Genomic DNA, 22,838 nt, shown 5'->3' on the forward strand with positions numbered 1-22,838 from the left:
AAGTCTTATGAAACACAGTTTGATAAATATTTTTAATAAAAATAATAAGGACCCAATTATTTTTGCACTGACTTTTCTTTTTCCTCTGAATCCATCATCTGTCTAAATTTTTTTTGGAGACAGGTACACTTTCCACCATGCCAGAAATTTGATTTTCTGTCATATTTTCTAGTATTTTTATTGTAATTTGTTAAATTTTAAATGGCATTGTTTTAAATCTTAATTTCATCCTTACCTAGGTAAAATACAAGATGAGATAGATTAACAGTCTGCTCTTTCATCTGAATCTGTGTAAACTGAGGTCTTTTATTGAATGTACACTTGTATTACATTTAACTATAGCACAAAATACTCAGAGAGAGTACTATTCTGTTCCATGAGGATTTTTTGTTTGTTGTTGTTCTTGTTTCTATTTTTGGTGAGACTGATGTTTGAACTCAGGGCTTTGTGATTACAAAGCAGGTGCTCTACCACTTGAGCGACATCTCCAGTCCATTTTGCTCTGGTTATTTTAGAGATAACGATCTCAGCCTCCCAAGTAGCCAGGATTACAGGTATGAGCCACGGATGCCCAACTTTTTTTTTTTTTTTGGCAGTATGGGATTTGAACTCGGGGTCTTATGCTTGCAAGGCAGGGGCTCTGCCACTTGAAAATGCCCCCCACCCTGAGTTATTTTTCCTCTATCCAGGGTTCCTCTTTGTCTTTTATTATTGCTACTTTTGCTGTAATGATTGGCATAATGGAAACATAATTTGTTTTCATTTTGCTCATATTTAATCTAGGAGACTCTATCCAGCTCTTCCATTGGCTTAGCTTTGCCCAGTCAAGCTTCTGGGGAGAATAAAATTTAATTTTCATTAGTTTGGGTTAACGTCTAAAACCTGGCTTTATGCCACCATCTCAACCATACATTTCTGAGACTTTTCTTTGAACTACATATGCTTACAAAATCTAGTAATATGTCTTTCATATAATTATTTAAATTTCTTTGTAGTGGAAATAAATTTGTGACATCTGTGCACACTGGGGGAGAAGGGAAAGCTGGAGTGGAGATGAAGGATGGCATTTTTCTGAGGTGCTGGGGATGGAACCCAAAGCCTCGTGCATATGAAGCAAATGCTCTATCACTGAGCAACACCTCCAGTTCAGGTATTGCTTCTTAAACAAGGTCAAGCACTTCTTTAAGTGCTTTTTAATTATGAATATTTTGACAAACATCATATCAATCACCTCTCTGTCTTTCCTTTCTTCATTTACCCCATACCCCCCTTCCAAAAGCCTTCTTTATTAGCTACACAAAACATTCTTTCTAGTCAAGTGCTGTTGGCTCACACCTGTAATCCTACCTACTTGAGAGGCTGAGATTGGGAGGATCACAGTGCAAGACCAGCCCTGGTAAATAGTTCTCAAGACCCCATCTCCAAAATAACCAGAGCAAAATGAACTGGAGATGTGGCTCAAGCAGTAGACCACCTGCTTTGCAAGTGTGAATCAATGAGTCCAAACTCCAGGCTCACCAAAATACATATATATTTCCAGCTGTGTGCAGTTGCTTACATCTATAATTCTAGCTACTCAGGAGGCAGAGATCAGGAGGATCACAGTTTAAGGACAGTCTGGGCAAAAAAAGTTAGTGAGACAGAGACTGCATCTCACCTAATAAAAGCAGGGTGTGGTGGCACATGCTGACATTCCAGCTACATGGGAAGCATAAATACGAGGCTGACCTGGGCATAAACATGATACTCTATTCAAAAAATATCTAAAACATGGGCATGGCTGATGTGGTACAGCATCTGCTTCGCAAGTGCAAGGCCCTAAGTTCAAACCCTAGTACCACCACTAACTAAATAAACATAAAGCATCTTTCCACCTTTCCATTTATAAAGAAAAGGAAATACCTGAAAATTCCAGGTTTCTATACTTTCGCATTCTTTCCTCTCTTTGATGATTGTCAATTGCATTCTGAAAGAGTGATATATTGCAGTGTAAAATACCACCTCAAAATGTAGTGGCTTGAAACAATTTCTTCATTCAGGGCTCAGTATCTCACCTGGGCTGTATGAAATACAGCAAGGGCACCTCAAAGGCTAAGAGCCCAAATCACAGAAAGGTCTCAGGTGATGCTGGTTATCGGCAGGGACCTCAGTGGCCCCTCTACCAGAACACCCAAATGTGAGTTCCTATATGACTGTTTAGCTCCCTCACAGCAGGTGCTGGGGGTCCAACACACAAGACTAAAGGCCTCCTGTTTCTGGAGTCCTGGACCTGGACACAAATCTGTGAATTCTGCATATTCTATCTGTCAAAGAGTCATGAGGCCCAGTTCAAGGGGAGAGCGCCTGATCTTATCCCTCCATGGGAGGCTTGTCAAAGAATTTTAGGATCACATTTAAAGTCCACACGTTTTCTGAAGTCTATCACCTTGACTTTTCACTATACTACTCCTGCATTAATACAAAAGTGCCATTGTCAATTTCCTTCCATGAGTAACCTACCTAGATCTATGTGACTCATGGCAACTGACTTGATGTGTCTAACTCTTTCTTGCCTCTTGGAGATAAATGCACATCTGAACAATGGAGACTACAAAACCCAGAATCAAGAGGCACCACGTGGAATGAATGCTGTTTTATAGCCCAGTCTCCTCCCCAGGTCAAGAGGGCAGCATTGGGCAGATCAATGTAGCCAGCAGTTGCAGCCACAGAAGAAAAGAGGTAAGCTGGAAGCTGGAAGAAACTTCCAGCAATGTGTAGCACATAACAGTAACATAGAACTGTACTGTTTCTGGGACATGCTGCAGTTAAAAGTGGGCCATAGTGCCAATGAGAAGATGAGATGTGGCCTGGGGAGGGATCAACAGAAGGCAGTCAGGCTGGGCCTGACCTTGTAGTGGTATCAGGAGACTCATACCCAGAGTAGGAGCTCCTCCCTGACCCAGCCCACCCCAGCTTCACCTGCAGGCTCAAATCATCATTCAGTTGCTCATTCAACATACCTGCCAGGAACAGTGAGACCTACTGGTGTTATAAGAAATTGTTTGTTGTCTCTGTTTCGCTGGTGAGGTGTGTGGCCTATCTACTTATCTGCCCCTTCAGTCCAAGTTCCTGATTGTTCTCTCCTCTCCAATGTGTCAACTGTATTCAAATATACACACCCCATTGCTTAAGAAGTTATATATAGGCCAGGTGCCAGTGGCTCATTCATACCTGTCATCCTAGCTACTCAGGAGGCAGAGATCGGGACAACGGCAGTTCGAAGCCAGCCTGGGCAAATAGTTCTGAAGACCCTATCTCAAAAAAAATCCTTTACAAAAAAGGGCTGGTGGAGTGGCTCAAGGTGTAGACCCTGAGTTCAAGCCCCAATACCAAACAAACAAACAAAAAAAGTGATAAACATCTTTCTCCTCTAGTAACTACTGGCCTGTGCCAAGGGCTAAACACAGCCTGACTTTCCTCACCTCTAGAGATATCTTCCCCTAAAGACTGGCCCAGATATCCATAGATAATAAAACCTCCAACCATCTCAAAGCTTGTATGATGATTTTCTCTTCTCCTACCCTTCCCCACCCCAGCTCTGGCCGCCAACCTTTACTTAGCTTACTTAGGAGTTGGGTTTACCACTCCTCCTCAAAGTGTATGAACCTCCACTCCTAACTCCTAATTTTCTCAGAGCCACACTGAGGAGTATACCCTTTACCTTTCTGAGAATCCACTGGCAAGACCACTGCTAGCTATGCAGTACTTTTGTGAGAACCTAGATGGTCATAACTCTGTAAACCAAAAAAAGGAGTGACGAGATTTCAGTCTCAGTTGGCCCACTGCATTTGAATGATGGGTCTCTCCAAAAGCTGCATTTGATAGAACATAATACTTAATGCAAAAGTATTAAGAGGTTAGGTGTTTGGGAAAGTGATTAGGCCATGAGGGCTCTACCTCCTTGCTTCTCCCTTTCGCCCTTCATCTTCTGCCATGTGAGGACATGACAAGAATATCTTCACCAGGTACTGAATCTGCTGCCAGAATTCAGCAGATACAAGAATATCTTCACCAGGTACTGATCTTGGACTACTAAGCTTTCAGAACTATAAGAAACAAATTTTTGCTCTTTATAAATTACCCAGCTATAGAGCTTAAGCTGACTAAGAGATAGCCCCTTAGCTAGGGCTTTTGTGAACAGACAGCCTTAAACAGTGAACACATTGTCTTTGAGCTGGTGGGCTCAGTCATTTGCCTTAAGCCAGCTGGTGGCTTACTCAATGCCCTTGGCTGAGAAACTGTCCAATTGTTCCTGTTCCAGTGCATGCTAGTGCCTCTTTCTCACTTCTTTCCAGTGAGTGTCTCCTCCTTCTTATAGAACAAAAGAAACTAAAACACTTGTCACTAGATCTTATCAGGTAACAAATTTTCCAGCATTCATTATTTTCATTTATTTACTTTGTTGGTACTGGGGCTTGAACTCAAGATCTTGTGCTTGCTAGGCAGGTGCTCTATACTTGAGCCACCTTCCCAGCCTCTTTTTTTTTACTTTACTTATTTTTCAGATAGTGTCTCTCAAGTGTTTGACTCAGTCTTGAACTGCAATTATCCTACTTATGCTTCCCTCATAACTGAGATTATAGGCATGCACCATCACACCTAGCCCCTTCCAGCACTTCTTTCAGAAATAAGCTCAATAAGCACTGTCAGGTTATCACTGGATTCTCTAAAATCAGAATACAAAGCCAGAACCAGTCTAAAGACAGGACTAGAAATCTTAAGCATAAAAATTTGGGACTTATAGATTCCCAAATTTGAGACCACAAATAGGACTGATTCAGAGTATCATGTGCCATAATTCCCATAATTACACTGAGTATTCATATATATTTTGTTAGTACAGGATCTTTTGATGAAGTTCATCTAAGAAGCTGTGAATTTAACTAAAGGAAAGAAGCTTCTTCTCTGCAGAACTTCTTAAGAGTTTTTACTTTGCCAATGTAGGAGTCTGAATGAAAGGGACAGGATATGTTGTTTCCCAAATGCAGGTGACCACAGAAACTTTGTGGTAGGGAGCACAGCCAGGATCACATTTTGGAAAGCAGTAAGGAAGGAATAGTTGGAGACCAAACAGAAGGCTCTACCTGTAGGTAGAGCTGAAGGCTCCAGTCTTCCAGGTAAGATGTCTAGTAAGACAATAAAGATCATTACATTGCTAATTTCATCTTCATCTTTAGTCATCAACTGGTCATGTTTTGTAGCTGTCTGTCTCCACTTTCTAGTAGTTCTATTTCCCTGGTTCTTAGCTATACGATGTTATCTTGAAAGACTATTGATGGTCCATTCAAGCTGTATCAACACCAACTCTGGAAGAAGATGATCACCAACCTTTCAAGAAAATATTTAAAAAGGGAGATTTCAATGATTTAAAGCACAAGTAAGCAAACTGTGCCCAGTGGGTCAAATCAGGCCTGTTGCCTAGTTTTGTAAGTTTTTTGTTGAAATTCAGTCTTATCCTTTCGTTTGCATATTGTCTATGTCGGCTTTTATGCATCTACAAAGTTGAGTAATTGCAATAAAAACAGTAACATCCAAAAGTCATAATGTTTACTATCCAGCTCTTCATAGGAAAAGTTTGGTAGCCCCTACTTTAAGATAAAATGAAAGGTAGTATTGGTTCAGCACTCAATATGTGTCTTTTTCATAGTCATATTTTAATGAGTTTTGTTAATTCAAGCTTAAAATCATTCATTATATGGTGGGCCCATTAACCTTCTCAGAGTAATATTTGGAAAGTTGCCATTCCTCTTCCATATATAAACCTCGTTCTTAAATGTGAAAGGCATATGGAAACCATTTCTTCAAATTAGTACTTTGGTTTAAAATGGCAGACAACACATTCATTTATTTCTCATCCTTCCAAAATCCTATTATAGTCAAGTCAAAAAATTTAAAAGGCCTAAGGCCTCAGAGACAAATAGGAGAAAGGCAAGGCAAATGGAGTAGTGCAACTAACTTCGTAAGTGGAGGAAGCTGAAGCCTGACCAATGGGAAATGAGTTGACTAGACACAGACAGTGCTTAGAACTTAGCTTACAATACAAGAACTGACTCAAAAAATCTAAACCAGGGCCATTAAGTCCATCTCTACCCCCACACCAAACAGTTTAGCAACTCATTTGCTTGGTCCCCTTAGGAGATGGAAGGTTTGTTTTCTTGGGCTCTGGAACACCATTGGCAGAGGGAAAGAAAATGACTCCATCTACAGCATGTACCAAACCCTTCCCACTCCAGCTGACTGCTTGTTGTCCATTGAAATGCATTCCTTCCACCCACCATCCCCACCCTCCACCCCCCTGAAAAAAAAGAAAAGAAAAAGCCAATGAAGAAAATGCACTCTCTTGTGTCCTGATCACTGAGCTGTAGCTAGGGGAATGGAACAGCAGATAGGGGGCACATTTCCAGCCCACTGCAGCTAAGCGTGACCCCTCATTTAGCTCCAACCAGAGGAAAGAAAGCACACACATTTTAGCAACTGAACTGCTCTTTGTTCCATCCTTTTCCTTGAGCTGGAATGTAGGCTAAGCTGAGACCAGGTTTCTACCACATGGAAAAGTACAAGGCCCTAGAGCAGTGTGGTTTTTATATTTGTCTGTTTGTTGGGTTTTTTGTTTGTTTGTTTGTAAGTACTAGGGTTTGAACTGAAGGCTTTGTGCTTTCTAGCCAGACACTCTACTGCTTGAGCCATGCTTCCATCCAGCCCTTTTGTGCTTTAGTTATTTTTCCAGATAAGGTTTTGAGTTTTTTACCCTGGGCCAGCAAATAACCATACCAGGCTTCTGTGTTGAGATGGGATCTCACCAACTTTTTACCTAGGCTGGCCTCAAACCTCCAACCTCCCAATCTCTACCTCTCAAGTAGTTGGGATGATAGACCTGGCCACCATGCCTGGACAAGCAGTGGTTGTGAAACCTTGACATGGATCAAAACCACTAGAAGGCTTATGAAAATGCTAAGTCCCATCCCCCAAAGGTTCTGATTCAATAACTCTTCAGGGAAGCCTAAAAATTTGCATTTCTAACAAAATGCTGCTGCTAGTTTCACCTTTCTTTGAAAAACCATTGTTCTAGAGGCATATCTAGACCAAGGGCAAACAGCCCTGGTGACCAGGCGGAGATGAGCGATGCATGTACCCACTTGACAGGAGAAAGAGAACTCCTTTGTTCTTCAAGCCACCGCACTTCAGGATCTCTTCAGCAGCACAGCTTCCTAATTAATAACCTTGCCCAACTCCTGCAAGTATGGCAGGCAGACTAACAATCAGGCCAGAGGCCTCTCTAGAGAATTCAGCTGACTGCAGAGAAATAATTTGTAGGTACCAACTTTGGAAGTCATCCAGAAACAACAGCCTTGGCAACCAGGCTTATTGTCTCCTCTTAATACAGTAAATCGTCCACGCCAGTAAGAGTGCTGGTACACAGAGGGCTTTGGTGAGCTTTAGTGCCTCCCATACACAGGAGACAAAACACTAACATGAAAGACAAAGGCTGAAAAAGAAAGGAAAAAGAGAACTAGAGGAAGAAAGGAACAGGAACTAGAGAAAAGGTTAGATTAAAAAGAATTAACCTAGAAGGTAACACCCACGCACAGGAAATCAATGTGAGTCAATGCCCTGTATAGCTATCCTTATCTCAACCAGCAAAACCCCTTGTTCCTTCCTATTATTGCTTATACTCTCTCTACAACAAAATTAGAGATAAGGGCAAAATAGTTTCTGCTGGGTATTAAGGGGGGGAGCGGGAGGGGGTGGAGTGGGTGGTAAGGGAGGGGGTGGGGTCAGGGGGGAGAAATAAACCAAGCCTTGTATGCACATATGAATAATAAAAGAAAAATGAAAAAAAAATAAAAAAAAAAAAAAGAAAGGAAAAAGAGAGAAAAAAAAAAAGGCTGATTTAGTCCATTCTGTCTGCTATAACTGAGTGACTTAGAAACAACAGATGCTTTCTACTTACAGTTCTGGAAGATGGGGAGTCCAAGATGAATGCACTAACATAGGGGAGCACTTTCTCTTGGCTTCATAGACAGGATCTTCTAGCTGCGTCCTCATGTGGTAGAAGGGGTACACAAGCTCCCTTGGGCCAGGGAGCACACTAATCCTATTAGTGAGGACAAGACCTCATAACATAACCACCTACCAAGGCTCTACCTCTTAATACAATTGCTTTGGGGATGAGTTTTTGACATGCGAACTTTGGGACAACATCAGCATTCAGACCAGACAAAGGCTAAGAATAGAGACAATGCAAGGAACAGAAGCTTAGTTTTGAAAAAAAATAAAAATTAATTAATCAGAGGTTGAGACAGAGGGTCATGAGTTCAAGGCCAGCCTGAGCTACATAGTGAGACCCTGTCTCAAAAAAATAAAAAACAGCGCTGGGGCATAGACCAAGTGGTAGAGTACCTGCCTGGCAAGTGTGAAGCCCTGGGTTCAACCCAGTACTGTCAAAAAAAGTTATAATCTAAGAAAATAGGCTCTGAGAAAATTAAAAATGGTAAGTGAGTTAAATATTAAAATAGAAGAACTAGGAGAAAAACATAAAACAGGTGGATAATAGTTTTAAAAAATAAGGAAAAGCAAAGAATTTTAGAGAATTAATCAAGGAAGTACAAGATCTCCCTGTCAAAAGTTCTAAAGTCAGGCAATGAATGGTTAGAAATTATCAAAGAACAGCAAAAGAAAACTTCCCCAATCTGAAGGACATGGATTTCCAGATTGATAGAAGCCACTAGGCACTCAACAAAATGAATTTAAAGATTCATTTAAGCAAGGCATGCTGGCACATGTCTGTAATCCTAGCACTCTGGAGAAGGAGGCATAAGGATCTCAAATTTGAGGCCAGCCTGATGTATGTACATGGCAAGATCCTGTCTCAAGATACCTAAATAAATAAATGGCTCATTTAAACCTGCAGTACTGGCTACACAAGAGGCTGAAGGGGGAGAATCATGTGAGCCCAGGAGTTCTAGATCAGCCTGGGAATCAGTGGGAGACCTTGTCAGAAAAATAGAAAAAAAGAACTGGGCACATAGTTTACAAGCTCTATCTTGAAAATACCCAACACAAAAAAGGGCTGGTAGAGTGGTTCAAGTAGTAGAGTGCCTGCCTAGAAAGTGTGAGGCCCTGAGTTCAAACCCTAGTACCTCTAAACTGAGGAAAAATAATGTACTCTCAACAAAAATATTAATTAAATGTGAGTATAAAAGTTCTTTTGAAGAGGACAATATTTTTTTAAAATATACCAAACTGACTCAAAAGCAGTAGAAAACAAATAATTTTATGTCTCTTTTATAAGTATGGATGTGTGTGGATAGGTTTTCTTTTCTAATATCTATTTGTTATTATTATTAATTTTACAGAATAGTGGGCTTCATTATATGTTCTCATACTTGCATATTATTTATGTATTTCAATCATATTCACCCCACCACCACCCTCTACACCCCCTCCCTGCTCTCATTGGTCCCCCCAATTGGGTCTCTTCTGCTTTCATACATATAAAAGAAAACATGATATTTGTCTTTTTTTTAAAAATTTGAGGAAAAATTATCTCCAATTTCTATTTGAAATTAAAATATTAACTATATATAATGGTGGACATTTTTAAGTGGCAAGATGTCAAAAATAACTTCTCCTTTCCTGACTGCTTTTTTTTTTTTTTGCAGCACTTGTGTCTGATCTCAGGGTCTCAGCTTGCTAGGCAAGCGCTCTAATGCTTGAGCCACACCTGCAGACCTTTTGGAGGGGGGGACAGTAAGGGGATTGTTTTGGAGATACTCACTTTTTGCACAGGTCAGCCTGGGGGTGGGGGGGAGAGGGAGGGGGCGGAGTGGGTGGTAAGGGAGGGGGTGGGGGTAAGGGGGAGAAATGACCCAAGCCTTGTATGCACATATGAATAATAAAAAAGGAAAAAAATGAAAATCTAAAATGAGGGGGAAATGTAAGAGAACCAAGAGCTTTCTTACTTGCAAAATTGGTTAGGCACATAGTTGAAAAAGAAGTTGATGAAAGGAAGCTATTAAATTGTAAAATATTCTCAGTTCTCAAAGGAAGACAGGAATATTCTAACTGAATATATAATCAGAAATAAATTAGGTACTTACCAAGCACTCCAGAATACTGTGTCTCAAACTGTGCTGAAGGACTTCTTTTTTATCATTGACTCATATTTGTATAAAACACAATAAAAATTAATTACCAAAAAATGAAATTTTTAGAAAAGTACATATTAGATTAAACAGATATAATATTACTCTGTCAAGTTGTTATCAACATTTCTAAATGTGTATTCTCTGAACAGTCTCTACATTCATCTCTTTTTTACATTTTTACTTACATATATTAGTTGTACAGGGGGTTTCATTGTGACATTTCTTTTTTCTTTCTGGGATTTGACCTCCAGTCCATTTTGCTCCGGTTATTTTCGAGTTGGGGGTCTCATGAACTATTTGCCTCAGATGGCCTGGAACCATGAATTTCAAAATAGCAATTATCCCAAGAACATAAGATTATCTTGTAGTCCTATCTCAGAGAACTGAATAATACCGATTCATTTATAAGAAAATGCTATACTTATTTTCTAATGATAAAAAACAGGAAGCATACTAAATAGACATGAACAGAAAATGATTAAAAAGTCATAGTTTCTTTTGTTTCTTGGTGGTATTGGGGCTTGAACTCAAGGCCTCATGGTTGCTAGGTAGGCACTCTACCACTGGAGCCACTCCCTCAATTCTTTTATACTAGGTATTTTCAGGATAAGGTCTCTCACACTATTTGCCCCGGGCTGTCTTCAGGCCTCAATCCTCCTGATCTCTGCCTCCTGAGTAGCTAGGATGGGACTGGCAAAAGTCATAGCATCTTCATACAATGAAATGTAATCTAGCTACTTAAAAGCATGAGATATATTTGTATGTATCAGCATGGAACAATGTTATATTATTGAATGAAAAAAGAAAGCACAAGTTCACCAGAACTATAGTCTCATATATTAGAGGGTGGACCGGGCTGATACATTTACATAATACAAGTATTGAAAAATATCTGAAAATATGTGCTTTGGAATATGTGTCTTCAATACCCTTCGGGCCTGAGAGAAAAGTCTTTCACTTTTCCTTCTTTTTTTTTTTTTTTTTTTTGGCAGTACTAAGGTTTGAACTCAGAGTTGCACACTGCTAGTCAGGTGCAACCACTCCACCAAGTGTCTTTCACTTTTTACTACACCTTAGTTCATTCATTCACTCATTGGACAAGCAAGTACTGAGTGCAGCTCTCCTAGGTGAAGGAAAACAATGGGGACACACAAAATTAAGTGAACAAAGAGTCTGAAAAGAAAGGAAGGAATAAAAAAGATGAGGCTTGAAGGAAAAAGGGAGGGAGGAGTGGGAGGGAGGGGAAATAAAGCAAGTTCCAGCACAGCATACAGTGGTTCAGCCTGTGGATAGAGGGTGGACCCAGGCAATGTGTACATTTACATAGAGGGAGGATTGAGTTGTCAGAACAAGGGCAATGGGAAGGACAAAAGGTGGCCAGGACTGAGATGGGACCAGGTGGTAATGCCTCTGGTGATTAGCCATTACTGATATACTATCACTATTTAAAGGCCATAGCTTATGCAAGAATTCACTCTTTAAATTTAATTGATTTTTCCCAGCTATTCCAGAGACTGACAACAGAGAGGACAACTTGAGTTGGCCAGTCTGAGCCACAGAGCAAGATCCGAGAGATGTACATACTTATGGGACACCTTGTGGTGTTTAAATACATGTATACATTATGCATATGTAATAATGGGGCTTGATAGTTCATTGGAGTTTTGTTGTTGTTGTTGTTTACAGCAACAGGGTTTGAACTCATTGCTTGGCATGCTACTGCTTGAGTCACACCTCCAGCCCTGTTTGCTTGAGGTTTTTTGTTTTTGTTTTTGTTTTTGTTTTTGTTTTGTGGGACTGGGGTTTGAACTAAGGGCCACATGTTTGCCAGGCAAGTTCTCTACTACTTGCACCATTCCACCGGCCCTGCTTGGGTTATTTTTGAAAGAGGATCTTGCTTTTTCCTCTGGACCAGGTTGGACCACAACCCTCCTATTTATTCTTCCTGCTGTAGCTGGGATGACAGCCACCACGCCCAATGTTTTCTGTTGAATTGGGGTCTCAAGAATTTTCTCCCCGCTAGCCTCAAGCCTCAATCTCCACAGTCTCAGCCTCCCAAGTAGCTAGGATTACAGGCAAAAGCCACCAACACCTGCCAGCTCAACTTTTTCAATGCTATCTAATATTCCAGTGTGTTGACATACCACAGTTTATTTATTCATTGACCTACTAAAGCATATCTTAGTTGCTTCCAAATTTTGGTGATTATTTAAAAAAAAACCTAAACATTTGGGTGCAGGTTTTGAGTGGACATAGAGTTTTCTACTCATGTGGGTAAGCACCAAGGAATGAAACTACTGAATCATATTGTTGTGGAAAGAATGTCGGAGCAGTGAGAATGAGACTCAAACCTAGGTGGTTGGAGGAGGAAAGGAAGATTTATTACCCTAGTGAGCCAGCACCCTGGATCTCTCCATTTATGTCTCAAAATGCGGAAGCAAGCAAGCGGGAAGGACAAAAGCAGACATGGCAGTTAGCCTCTTGCTAGAGGTTACAACATATCACACTAGCACAAGGTTACACCTTATCACACTAGCACAAGGTTACAACTTATCACACTAGCACAAGGTTACAACTTATCACACTAGCACATCTGTGAAACCAGGGCCTGACTGGGGGAGGGGGCTTGCCTTCAGATCTTTCCCTGGGTTTCTTTATCATTCCCTCCTCTTACTCTTCATAATCCCTATGACCATTTCTGGGGAGTCATCTAGGGGCAGTTTTGATATTGTCTCACTAATTGTAATCTAACAGCATTCATCCAGTTGTGAATGAACCTGGTGAGGAGGTTTATCACACAAGGCCCTAAGAGCAATACCATAAGGAGCACAGCAAGTGGGCCCACCAGGGGGGGCTACCCATAAGGCCCAGCTCTTCCATCCTGTATTCCTAAATGTTTCCTTGTTTCTTTCCCTTGCCTTGATCCTCTCTCACAATTGGTGTGTATTTTCTCTTACTATCTTTGACTGGTTTGCATAGAAGCAACATTCTTTTTTCCACAGTAATGAGGTCTAAGTCTTTGTGGTTCTATAAGACTACGGCCGCCGGTGAGTCCAACTGATTCTGTAGGGTAATGATGTTCTGTTGTACTAATCCTAAATCCTCATGGATTTGTCCAGACAGCTGGCTGTGTTGGACTTTTGGAGGCCAATAGCGGTAGCTCCTGTGGCCGATGCTCCTGCTAGGGCAACTCTCAGAAGTACTGGGAGGAGGATGGGGTCCTGTCAGAAACGGGTCTGGCCAGCAGCTTGTTGGTTTAGGTACCAAGCAACTTCAGTCCCGGGAGGTATGTTCAGGTCCAGGACTAAGAAAACCAGGGCACAAGTCTGCCTCCACCCCCCAGGTAACAGGTGTGAATCCTGCCCTGACAGGCACAGTAAGTCCCGTTAGGTGCTTTGGCTCCTTTTACCAGATTGGTACAATTCTTTTTGTCACCAAAGCATTTAGTTTCTCCAATTATTTGGATAGCTGAGCCTGTGAGACAGGTATTGTCATTTTGGGTTGAGTTGTCCAGGCCCAGCTCATGTATCTCAGATATGTTAGTCAGGCCCACCCTGGCATATGACACTTGGCCGGCCCTCAGGGAAATCCAACAGTCTCTGCCTAGTTCAGGGTCTGCTCGTTGAACTAGCTGGTGGCTGCTGTTTGCCAAATCTATCGTTTTAATGAGAGGGTGTTGGGGTGTAACGGGGGACAATCAATCCCATCCGAGGAGGGGGGGAGGATTTGCCCCTGTGCCCAGGGATCCAAGGAGTTAACTTTACTAACTGGAAGAGAGACGTTTGCTGCTTTAATCTCAAGCCTAAGGATCTTTAAGACTGCAGGGTCTTCCCAATGATTTTCGAGGACTCCTCCCAGCCAAAGACTCTAGTTCCCCATCCCTGTGGTTCATCTGTTGTTAATTGGAAGAGGTCTCCCTTTCCTGCTCCCTGTGCCTGAGACTGCTCTTTCATGTTGAAGAGGTTTGAAGAGAGCCTCAGAATACTGACACTCTGGCCTTTGTGGGGGGAGACCCTTTCCAAGCCCCAGAGAGACAGAATTGACACATGACCAGTGTTGTAGAAAGGACCATAGAGGCCCCCCACAGTCATCCCAGTTCCGTGGTACTTGGCCATACACTTTGGATAGGCAATCTTTGGATGAGCCAGAGCAAGTCAGGGTAGAGGGCTCCAGCTGGGTCCATCTGCTGGCCTCTGGGCCTGGTAATACCTGAAGGAGACAAGACAAGGGCCTGGCAAAGCACAGATGGTGTGGTTAATTAATACAGTTCCCTCTTGTCCTTCCGAGAGTTTGACCTCCCATATCAGTTTATGAGAAAACCCAGCTGGGTCTGGATGGTTTGTTTGTGAGTCATTTATTATTATTATAGCTGTCAGTAACATCAGTAGGTCTGCCTGGGGCCTCATCAGCATTCCCTCAGGTCAAGGTCTGTTTCAATGGCTGGTCCAGGTTGGCTCGGGATTTCCACTCCTGGCCTGGATCCTCCACTGGCTTGACATGTGTGTGGTGAATCCATGGTTTCAGTCTTGCAACCTTAAAGGTTGAAGGAGTGGTTAGAATAACTTGGTAAGGTCCCTCCCATCGGTCCCTCTAATTGGAGTTTTGACCCAAACCCAGTCCCCTGGGCTCCATGAGTGCAAAGGCCTGAGGGTCACAGGGGCCAAATCTGGGTGTCCTAGGTGCAGGGCAATCTCCCTGGAAGCATGCACCAAGCCTTTTAGGAACTTTTGGAGGCCGATCTGTACATGCTCCTGAAGGTCTCCAGCCCATCCAGGTCTTAGTGTTGGCGGCCATCCATACAGGACTTCAAAGGGAGAGAGACAGCATTTTCTAGGTGCACACCTAATTTTGAACAGTGCCAAGGGTAATACCTCTGGCCAGGGTAAACCTGTCTCTTGACATTGTTTTGCTAATGCTGTCTTGGTAGTTCTGTTCAGTCTTTCCACTTGGCCTGATGATTGGGGGTGATACTGGGTGTGCAAATCCCAGGTCAGCCCAACTGCATGAGATATGCCTTTGACCATCAACAGGCTGATGAAGGCAAACCTGTTGTCTGACCCGATGCTGCTAGGTACCCTGAACTGAGGAATAATCTCCTTGGCTAGCACTCTTGACAGTTCTGTGGCCTTTTCCATGTGGGTGGGATATGCCTCTATCCAGCCTGTGAAAGTGCAGACCACCACCAGGAGGTACCGATAAGTTTTACTTGGCTGGATCTCAGTGAAGTCCATCTCTAAGTGTTGGAATGGGTAGACCCCCTTCTGAGAGAACAGTGGGGTTGTGAGTCCCTGTCCTGGGTTATGTTGGGTACAGTGCAGGCAAGCCTTGCTGCCGACTAAGTTAAAGTCACCAATTGGGGAATGCCCAGGTATTTCTGTAGTAGTCTTTGTAAGGAGGTTTTGCCCGAATGGGTGATGATGTGTGCCAGCCTTACCAGGCCCAGGGCTGTCCTTTCTGGTAGTAGGGTTCTTCCCTCCAGGGTTATGAACCAGCCTTCTGAGCTCTTTTTAGCCCATTTCATGGGCCTGTTCTCTCTCTTGTGGGCTGCACGCTGGTTGTTCTGTAGGGCGGGGAGGGTGAAGCATACTTGGCTGGAGTAATGTCTTCGTTTTGTACTTCTTCTGAGAGGGCTGCTTCTTTTGCTGTCCTGTCTGCCAGTCCATTTCCTTGGCTGATCTTGTCTGGTCGGTTGGTATGGGCTGGACAATGGATGATGGCAATGGCTTGGGGCTTCCAGACTGCCTCTAATAATTGTAAGGTTTGTTGACTGTTTTTGATCTCTTTACGTCTGGATGTCAATACACCTCTCTCTTTGTAAATGGCCCGATGGATATGTAAGGTGGCAAAGGCGTAATGCAAGTCAGTATAAATGTTGGCTGTCTTTCCATCTCCTAGGGTGAGGGCCCTGGTGAGGTCGTATAACTCTGCCCATTGGGCTGACCGATGGTCTGGCAGCAGTCCATGTTCCACTACTTGTGTGACAGTAGTGGAAGAAGATACCTGGTCCAGTATCTTCCCTCTTGTAGGCTCTGGCTTCCATCAGTGAAGAGCTCCAGGTCAGCGTTGGGAATGGCAGTGTCTGTGAAGTCAGGACATTAAGAAAAGACTTTGTCTAGAATCTCCTCGCAGGAGTGGAGAGGGTCTCCCTTCTCTTTTGGCAAATATGAGGCTGGATTGAGAGTCCTCACTGCTTCGACTCGCACCCGGGGGTTCTTGCCTAATAAAGCCTCGTATCTGGCCACTTGTTCCCCAGTCATCCATCAACTGACAGTGCCACTGAGCAGAGAAGTGGGGGACCCAAAGCGTGATGCACTGTCCCAAAGTCAGTTTATCTGCTTCTTGTATTAAGAGAACCACTGCTGCCAATTCCCGGAGGCATGGGGGCCAACCTGAGGCCACAGGGTCTTATTTCTTGGATAGGCTACTGGCCAGTTCCATGGCCCCAGTGGCTGGGTCAGGACACCTAATCCTATGCCTCCCTTCTCATGGACGTAGAGGTGGAAAGGGCGAGTGACGTCTGGGAGAGCCAGAGCTGGTGCCTGAGCCAGGGCTGGTGTCTCACCCAGGTGTTGTTTAAGTTTTTGGACTGTGTCCTCTTGGTCAGGGCCCCAGTGCAACAGTCCTATGGGGTTCCCCTTTAGTGCTGCATAGAGTGGCCCAGTAGTGACTCAGAATACAGGGATCCATAGGTGGCAGAAGCCCATGGTGCCCAGAAACTCCCGGAGCTATCCCCAGGACTCGGTGTGGGTACCGGAGGATCACTCTTTTCTCCCAGTTCCCAGCCTTCTTTTCCCTTGACTCACGTGATATCCCAAGTATATGATCTCCCCTACACTCAGGGTCTCACAGACACTCTACCGCTTCAGCCACTCCACCAGCTATGTTTTGTAATGAACTGCCAAACTTCTTCCAAAATGGCTACCACATTTTCCTTTTCTACCAGAGATAAGAGTCCCTGGTGGAGTCAGATCCTCACCAGAAAGTGGTAACAGTGCTCCAGATGTCAGCTAATGCTAATAAATGCATAGTGACATTCATTGTTATTTCAATTTGCAACTCCCTAATTACATATGATGCTAAGCACATTTTCTTTATGCTTGATTTTGATCCAATCTTAAATTTATGTGTATAATCAAACATAAATATGTCTCTCCATATGTTTTACAAGAAGCAGAATTATGGATGTCTTTTAAAGTTTTTATGTTAATTTGCATTTTATTCTCCTGCACATGTAGCAGCTTACAAGTTTTATTAACGTTATCAGAGCAGCCTGGCATGGTAACTCATGTCTCTAACTTCAGCTACTCAGGTGGCAGAGATTGGGAGGGTCATGGTTTGAAGCCAACTGGGCAAAAAGTTAACAAGACCCCATCTCAACAAAAGATCTGGGTGTGGATCTATAATTCTAGCTACTGCAGAGGTGGAGATCAGGAGGACCACAGGTCGAAATTAGCCTAGGCAAAAAATTACCAATACCTCATTCAACCAATAAACGGGTACCACCAAAACAAAACAAAACAAAAAAAAGAAGTTCAAGGCAGGTCTGGGCAATCTAGTGAGACCTGGCTCAAAATATATTAATTTTAAAAATAAGTAAGCAGGAGGATTCCAAGATGGTGGCTAGAGGGAGGAAGCAGAAAGCATGCCTCCTAAAGTAAAATCTTCGAGAGATGCTAGAGATAAAACCACAGACAAAACCACCGAGAAGAGTTAAAACTTTGACCCCTCCACACGTCCAGCCTGCGCAGAGCATCTCCACTTCATGTTGAATGGAAAAACCAGGAAGGCGCAAGGGCCGCCGCCAGACACCCGCGCCCAGACGGCTTGGAAAGACGCGGACCACAAGAACTTCTGAGGCACTATCTCCATGACTGGAGGCTGACGGACAAACACTAAAATTAAGACTGAAACTTTATTGCATTTGAACTTGGAGATTTTTTTTTCTATATATATATTTTTTTCTTCATTTATTGATTTTTTATTTTTATTTTTTATTTTCAATCCCCTCTCTAATGCCTTTTCAACTTATGGTTGATTAGTATACTGTCTCTCCCTGTTTATATATTTGAACTTTTTTTGTTTCTTTGTTTTTTTTTTTTTACTTGTTTATTTGTTTTTCTCTTTTCCTTTAACCTCTTTGCTTTCCATCCCATCTCACCCTTCCATTCTAAATATCACTAGTGCTATTATTACAAGCCAGGAAATACTTAATTGCACACAGTACAGACAGAATAAAACACCAAGGGCAATGACAGAAAGACAGAAAAAACAGGGAAACCAGTTTCCCCACAGCAAAAAATTAGTACAGGAACCAGAGGGAAATGAAGAAAACAGATACTCAGACCCAGACTCCAACAAAATGAAGATAAACTATGCCAAAGAACCCAATGAAGCCCACAAGAATAATCTAAAAGAAGAAATACTACAGGTACTCAATGAGAATTTTATAGAAATGATACTGGATATGGTCAACCAAAATGTACAGAAGACATTCAAGAAATTCCAAGACAACAAAAATAGAGAATTTGAAAGAGAAAAAGAAGAAATAAAGGAAACCATAGAAGCACTGTACAAACACCAAAGTGAAACAAAGAACATGATTAATAAAGACATAAATTAATTCAGGACAAAAACAGACAACATGAAAGAAGAAACAACCCAGGATATTGAAAACCTTAGAAAAAAAAGAACAAAACAGAATTGCAAAACAAAACGGAAGGCCAATCCAGCAGAATAGGACAAACAGAAGACAAAATCTCAGAACTCGAAGATGAAATGGTAATGAAAGGAAAAACTGAAGAACTATTAATTAATCAACTCAAGACCTGTGAAAAGAAAATGCAAGAACTCACTGACTCCATCAAATGACCAAACTTGAGAATCATGGGCATCGAAGAAGAAGAAGAGGTGCAAGCAAAGGGAATGCGTAATATATTCAACAAAATAATAATGGAAAATTTCCCAAATCTAGAGAAAGACATTCCCATACAGATGCAAGAGACCTCCAGAACACCAAACAGACCAGATCAAAATAGAACTACCCCATGGCATATAATCATTAAAACAACAAGTTCAGAAACCAGGGAAAGAATATTGAAGGCTGTAAGAGAGAAAAAACAAATAACATACAAAGGTAAACCCAACAAAATCACAGCAGACTTCTCAACAGAAACATTAAAAGCAAGAGGATCTTGGGGAGAGATCTTCCAGGCACTGAATGAAAATAACTTCAACCCGAGGATACTCTACCCAGCAACACTGTCATTTAAAATAGATAGAGCAATAAAAGTCTTCCATGATAAGCAGAAACTAATACAATATGTGGCCACAAAGCCACCACTACAAAAGATTGTTCAAGGGATTCTGCACGCAGAAAGTGAAACCCAACATAACCATGAAAGGACAGGCGGCACCAAACTACAGGAAAAGAAAAAGCAAGAAAGTAGAGAGTAACCTCAACTTAGGTACACACAATCAAACCTTCAAACAACTAAGACAACTAAATGACAGGAATCACCACATACCTATCAGTACTAACACTTAATGTTAATGGACTTAATTCACCCATCAAAAGGCACCGCTTGACAAAATGGATTAAAAAGGAAGATCCAACAATTAGTTGCTTACAGGAGACCCATCTCACCGACAGAAAAAAGCATAGGCTTAGGATGAAAGGCTGGAAGAAGATTTACCAAGCCAACGGCCCCCCAAAACAGGCAGGAGTAACAATACTTATCTCCGACAAAGTAGACTTCAAACCTACATTGATCAAATGAGATATGAGATAAAGAAGGACATTCCATACAAATAAAAAGGGAAATAGACCAAAAGGGAATAACAATTATCAACCCATATGCACCCAATGTCAACACACCCAATTTCATCAAACATACCCTGAAAGACCTAAAAGCATATATAAACACCAACACAGTGGTTGTGGGAGACTTTAACACCCCATTATCATCAATAGATAGGTCATCCAAACAAAAAATCAATAAAGAAATCCAAGATCTAAAATATACCATAGAACTAATGGACCTAGTTGATGTCTACAGAATATTCCATCCAACTTCTATACAATATACATTCTTCTCAGTAGACCATGGAACCTTCTCCAAAATAGATCATATCCTAGGGCACAAAGCAAACCTCAGCAAATATAAGAAAATAGAAATTATACCGTGCATACTATCTGATCACAATGCAGTATAGTAGAACTCAACAACAAAAGTAAAGACAAAAAACATGCAAACAGCTGGAAACTAAATAACTCATTACTTAATGAACAATGGATCATCGATGAAATAAAAGAGGAAATTAAAAAGTTCCTGGAAGTCAATGAAAATGAAAACACAACCTACTGGGACCTATGGGACACAGCAAAGGCAGTCCTGAGAGGAAAGTTTATAGCCATGAGTGCATATATTAAAAAGATTGAAAGATCCCAAATCAATGACCTAATGATACATCTCAAACTCCCAGAAAAACAAGAACAAGCAAATCCCAAAATAAATAGAAGGAGCGAAATAATAAAAATAAGAGCTGAAATCAACGAAATAGAAACCAAAAAACCACACAAAGAAGTAATGAAACAAAAACTTGGTTCTTTGAAAAAATAAACAAGATCGACAGACCCCTGGCAAACCTGACTGAAATGAGGAGAGAAAAAACCCAAATTAGTAGAATCAGGAATGCAAAAGGGGAGATAACAACAAATACCATGGAAGTCCAGGAAATCATCAGACACTACTTCGAGAACCTATATTCAAATAAATTTGAAAATCTTAAAGAAATGGACAGATTTCTAGATACATATGATCATCCAAAACTGAACCAAGAGGATACTAATAACCTGAATAAAACTATAACAAAAAGAAATTGAAGCAGCAATCAAGAGTCTCCCCAAAAAGAAAAGTCCAGGACCTGATGGATTCTCTGCTGAATTCTATCAGACCTTTAAAGAAGAACTGGTACCAACCCTCCTTAAACTGTTCCATGAATTAGGAAGGGAAGGAAAACTGCCTAACACATTTTATGAAGCCAGTATTACACTTATCCCAAAACCAGGCAAAGACACCTCCAAAAAGGAGAACTAAGGCCAATCTCCTTAATGAACATTGACGCAAAATTCCTCAACAAAATAATGGCAATCCGAATTCAACAACACATCAAAAAGATTATTCACCACATCCAAGTAGGCTTCATCCCAGGAATGCAGGGTTGGTTCAACATACAAAAATCAATGAACATAATAAACCACATTAACAGAAGCAAAGACAAAAACCACTTGATCATCTCAATAGATGCAGAAAAAGCCTTTGATAAGATCCAACACCATTTCATAATAAAAGCTCTAAGAAAACTAGGAATAGAAGGAAAGTACCTCAACATTATAAAAGCTATGTATGACAAACCTACAGCCAGCATTATACTTAACAGAGAAAAACTGAAACCATTCCCTCTAAAATCAGGAACCAGACAAGGATGCCCACTATCTCCACTCCTATTCAACATAGTACTGGAATTCCTAGGCAGACCAATTAGGCAAGAAGAAGGAATAAAAGGAATACAAATAGGTAAAGAAACTGTCAAAATATCCCTATTTGCAGATGACATGATCCTATGCTTTAAAGACCCAAAAAACTCTACTCAGAAGCTTCTAGAATCATCAATAGCTACAGCAAGGTAGCAGGATATAAAATCAACATAGAAAAATCATTAGCATTTCTATACACTAATAATGAACAAACTGAAAAAGAATATATGAAAACAATTCCATTTACAATAGCCTCTAAAAAAATCAAATACCTAGGTGTAAACCTAACAAAAGATGTGAAAGACCTCTACAAGGAAAACTATACACTTCTGAAGAAAGAGATTGAGGAAGACTATAGAAAGTGGAGAGATCTCCCATGCTCATGGATTGGTAGAATCAACATAGTAAAAATGTCGATACTCCCCAAAGTAATCTACATGTTTAATGCAATTCCCATCAAAATTCCAATGACATTCATTAAAGAAATTTAAAAAAATCTACCGTTAAATTTATACGGAAACACAAGAGGCCATGAATAGCCAAGGCAATACTCAGTCAAAAGAACAATGCAGGAGGTATCACGATACCTGACTTCAAAGTATATTACAAAGCAATAACAATAAAAACAGCATGGTACTGGCACAAAAACAGACATGAAGACCAGTGGAACAGAATAGAGGACCCAGATATGAAGCCACACAACTATAACCAACTTGTCTTTGACAAAGGCGCTAAAAATATATGAAGGAGAAAAAGCAGCCTGTTCAACAAAAACTGCTGGGAAAACTGGTTAGCAGTCTGAAAAAAACTGAAACTAGATCCATGTATATCACCCTATACTAATATTAACTCAAAATGGATCAAGGATCTTGATATCAGACCACAAACTCTAAAAGTTGACACAGGAAAAAGTAGGAAATACTCTGGAATGGGTAGGTATAGGTAAGAACTTTCTCAGTGGAACCCCAGCAGCACAGCAACTAAGAGATAGCATAAATAAATGGGACTTCATAAAACTAAAAAGCTTCTGCTCAACAAAAGAAATGGTCTCTAAACTGAAGAGAACACCCACAGAGTGGGAGAAAATATTTGCCAGCTACACATCAGACAAAGGA

At 41.3% G+C, this 22,838-nt stretch overlaps 1 protein-coding gene across 4 annotated transcripts in view; it reads right to left on the reverse strand.

Annotated features, from left to right (window-relative positions):
* Ube2w (ubiquitin conjugating enzyme E2 W) overlaps positions 1-22,838 on the reverse strand; it is an 87,745-nt gene that overhangs the window by 1,518 nt on the left and 63,389 nt on the right. For all 4 annotated transcript variants that reach the window (XM_074068732.1, XM_074068730.1, XM_074068731.1 and 1 more), the window contains 2 exons: positions 10,373-10,498; positions 10,140-10,198 (listed from right to left, as the gene is read on the reverse strand). In XM_074068732.1, coding sequence (XP_073924833.1) covers positions 10,140-10,198; positions 10,373-10,498 — 185 coding nt within the window. The remainder of the gene's footprint in view (positions 1-10,139; positions 10,199-10,372; positions 10,499-22,838) is intronic.

The sequence above is a fragment of the Castor canadensis genome, chromosome 3 (genome assembly GCF_047511655.1).
Source record: "Castor canadensis chromosome 3, mCasCan1.hap1v2, whole genome shotgun sequence".
In the NCBI taxonomy this organism is placed as follows: domain Eukaryota; kingdom Metazoa; phylum Chordata; class Mammalia; order Rodentia; family Castoridae; genus Castor; species Castor canadensis.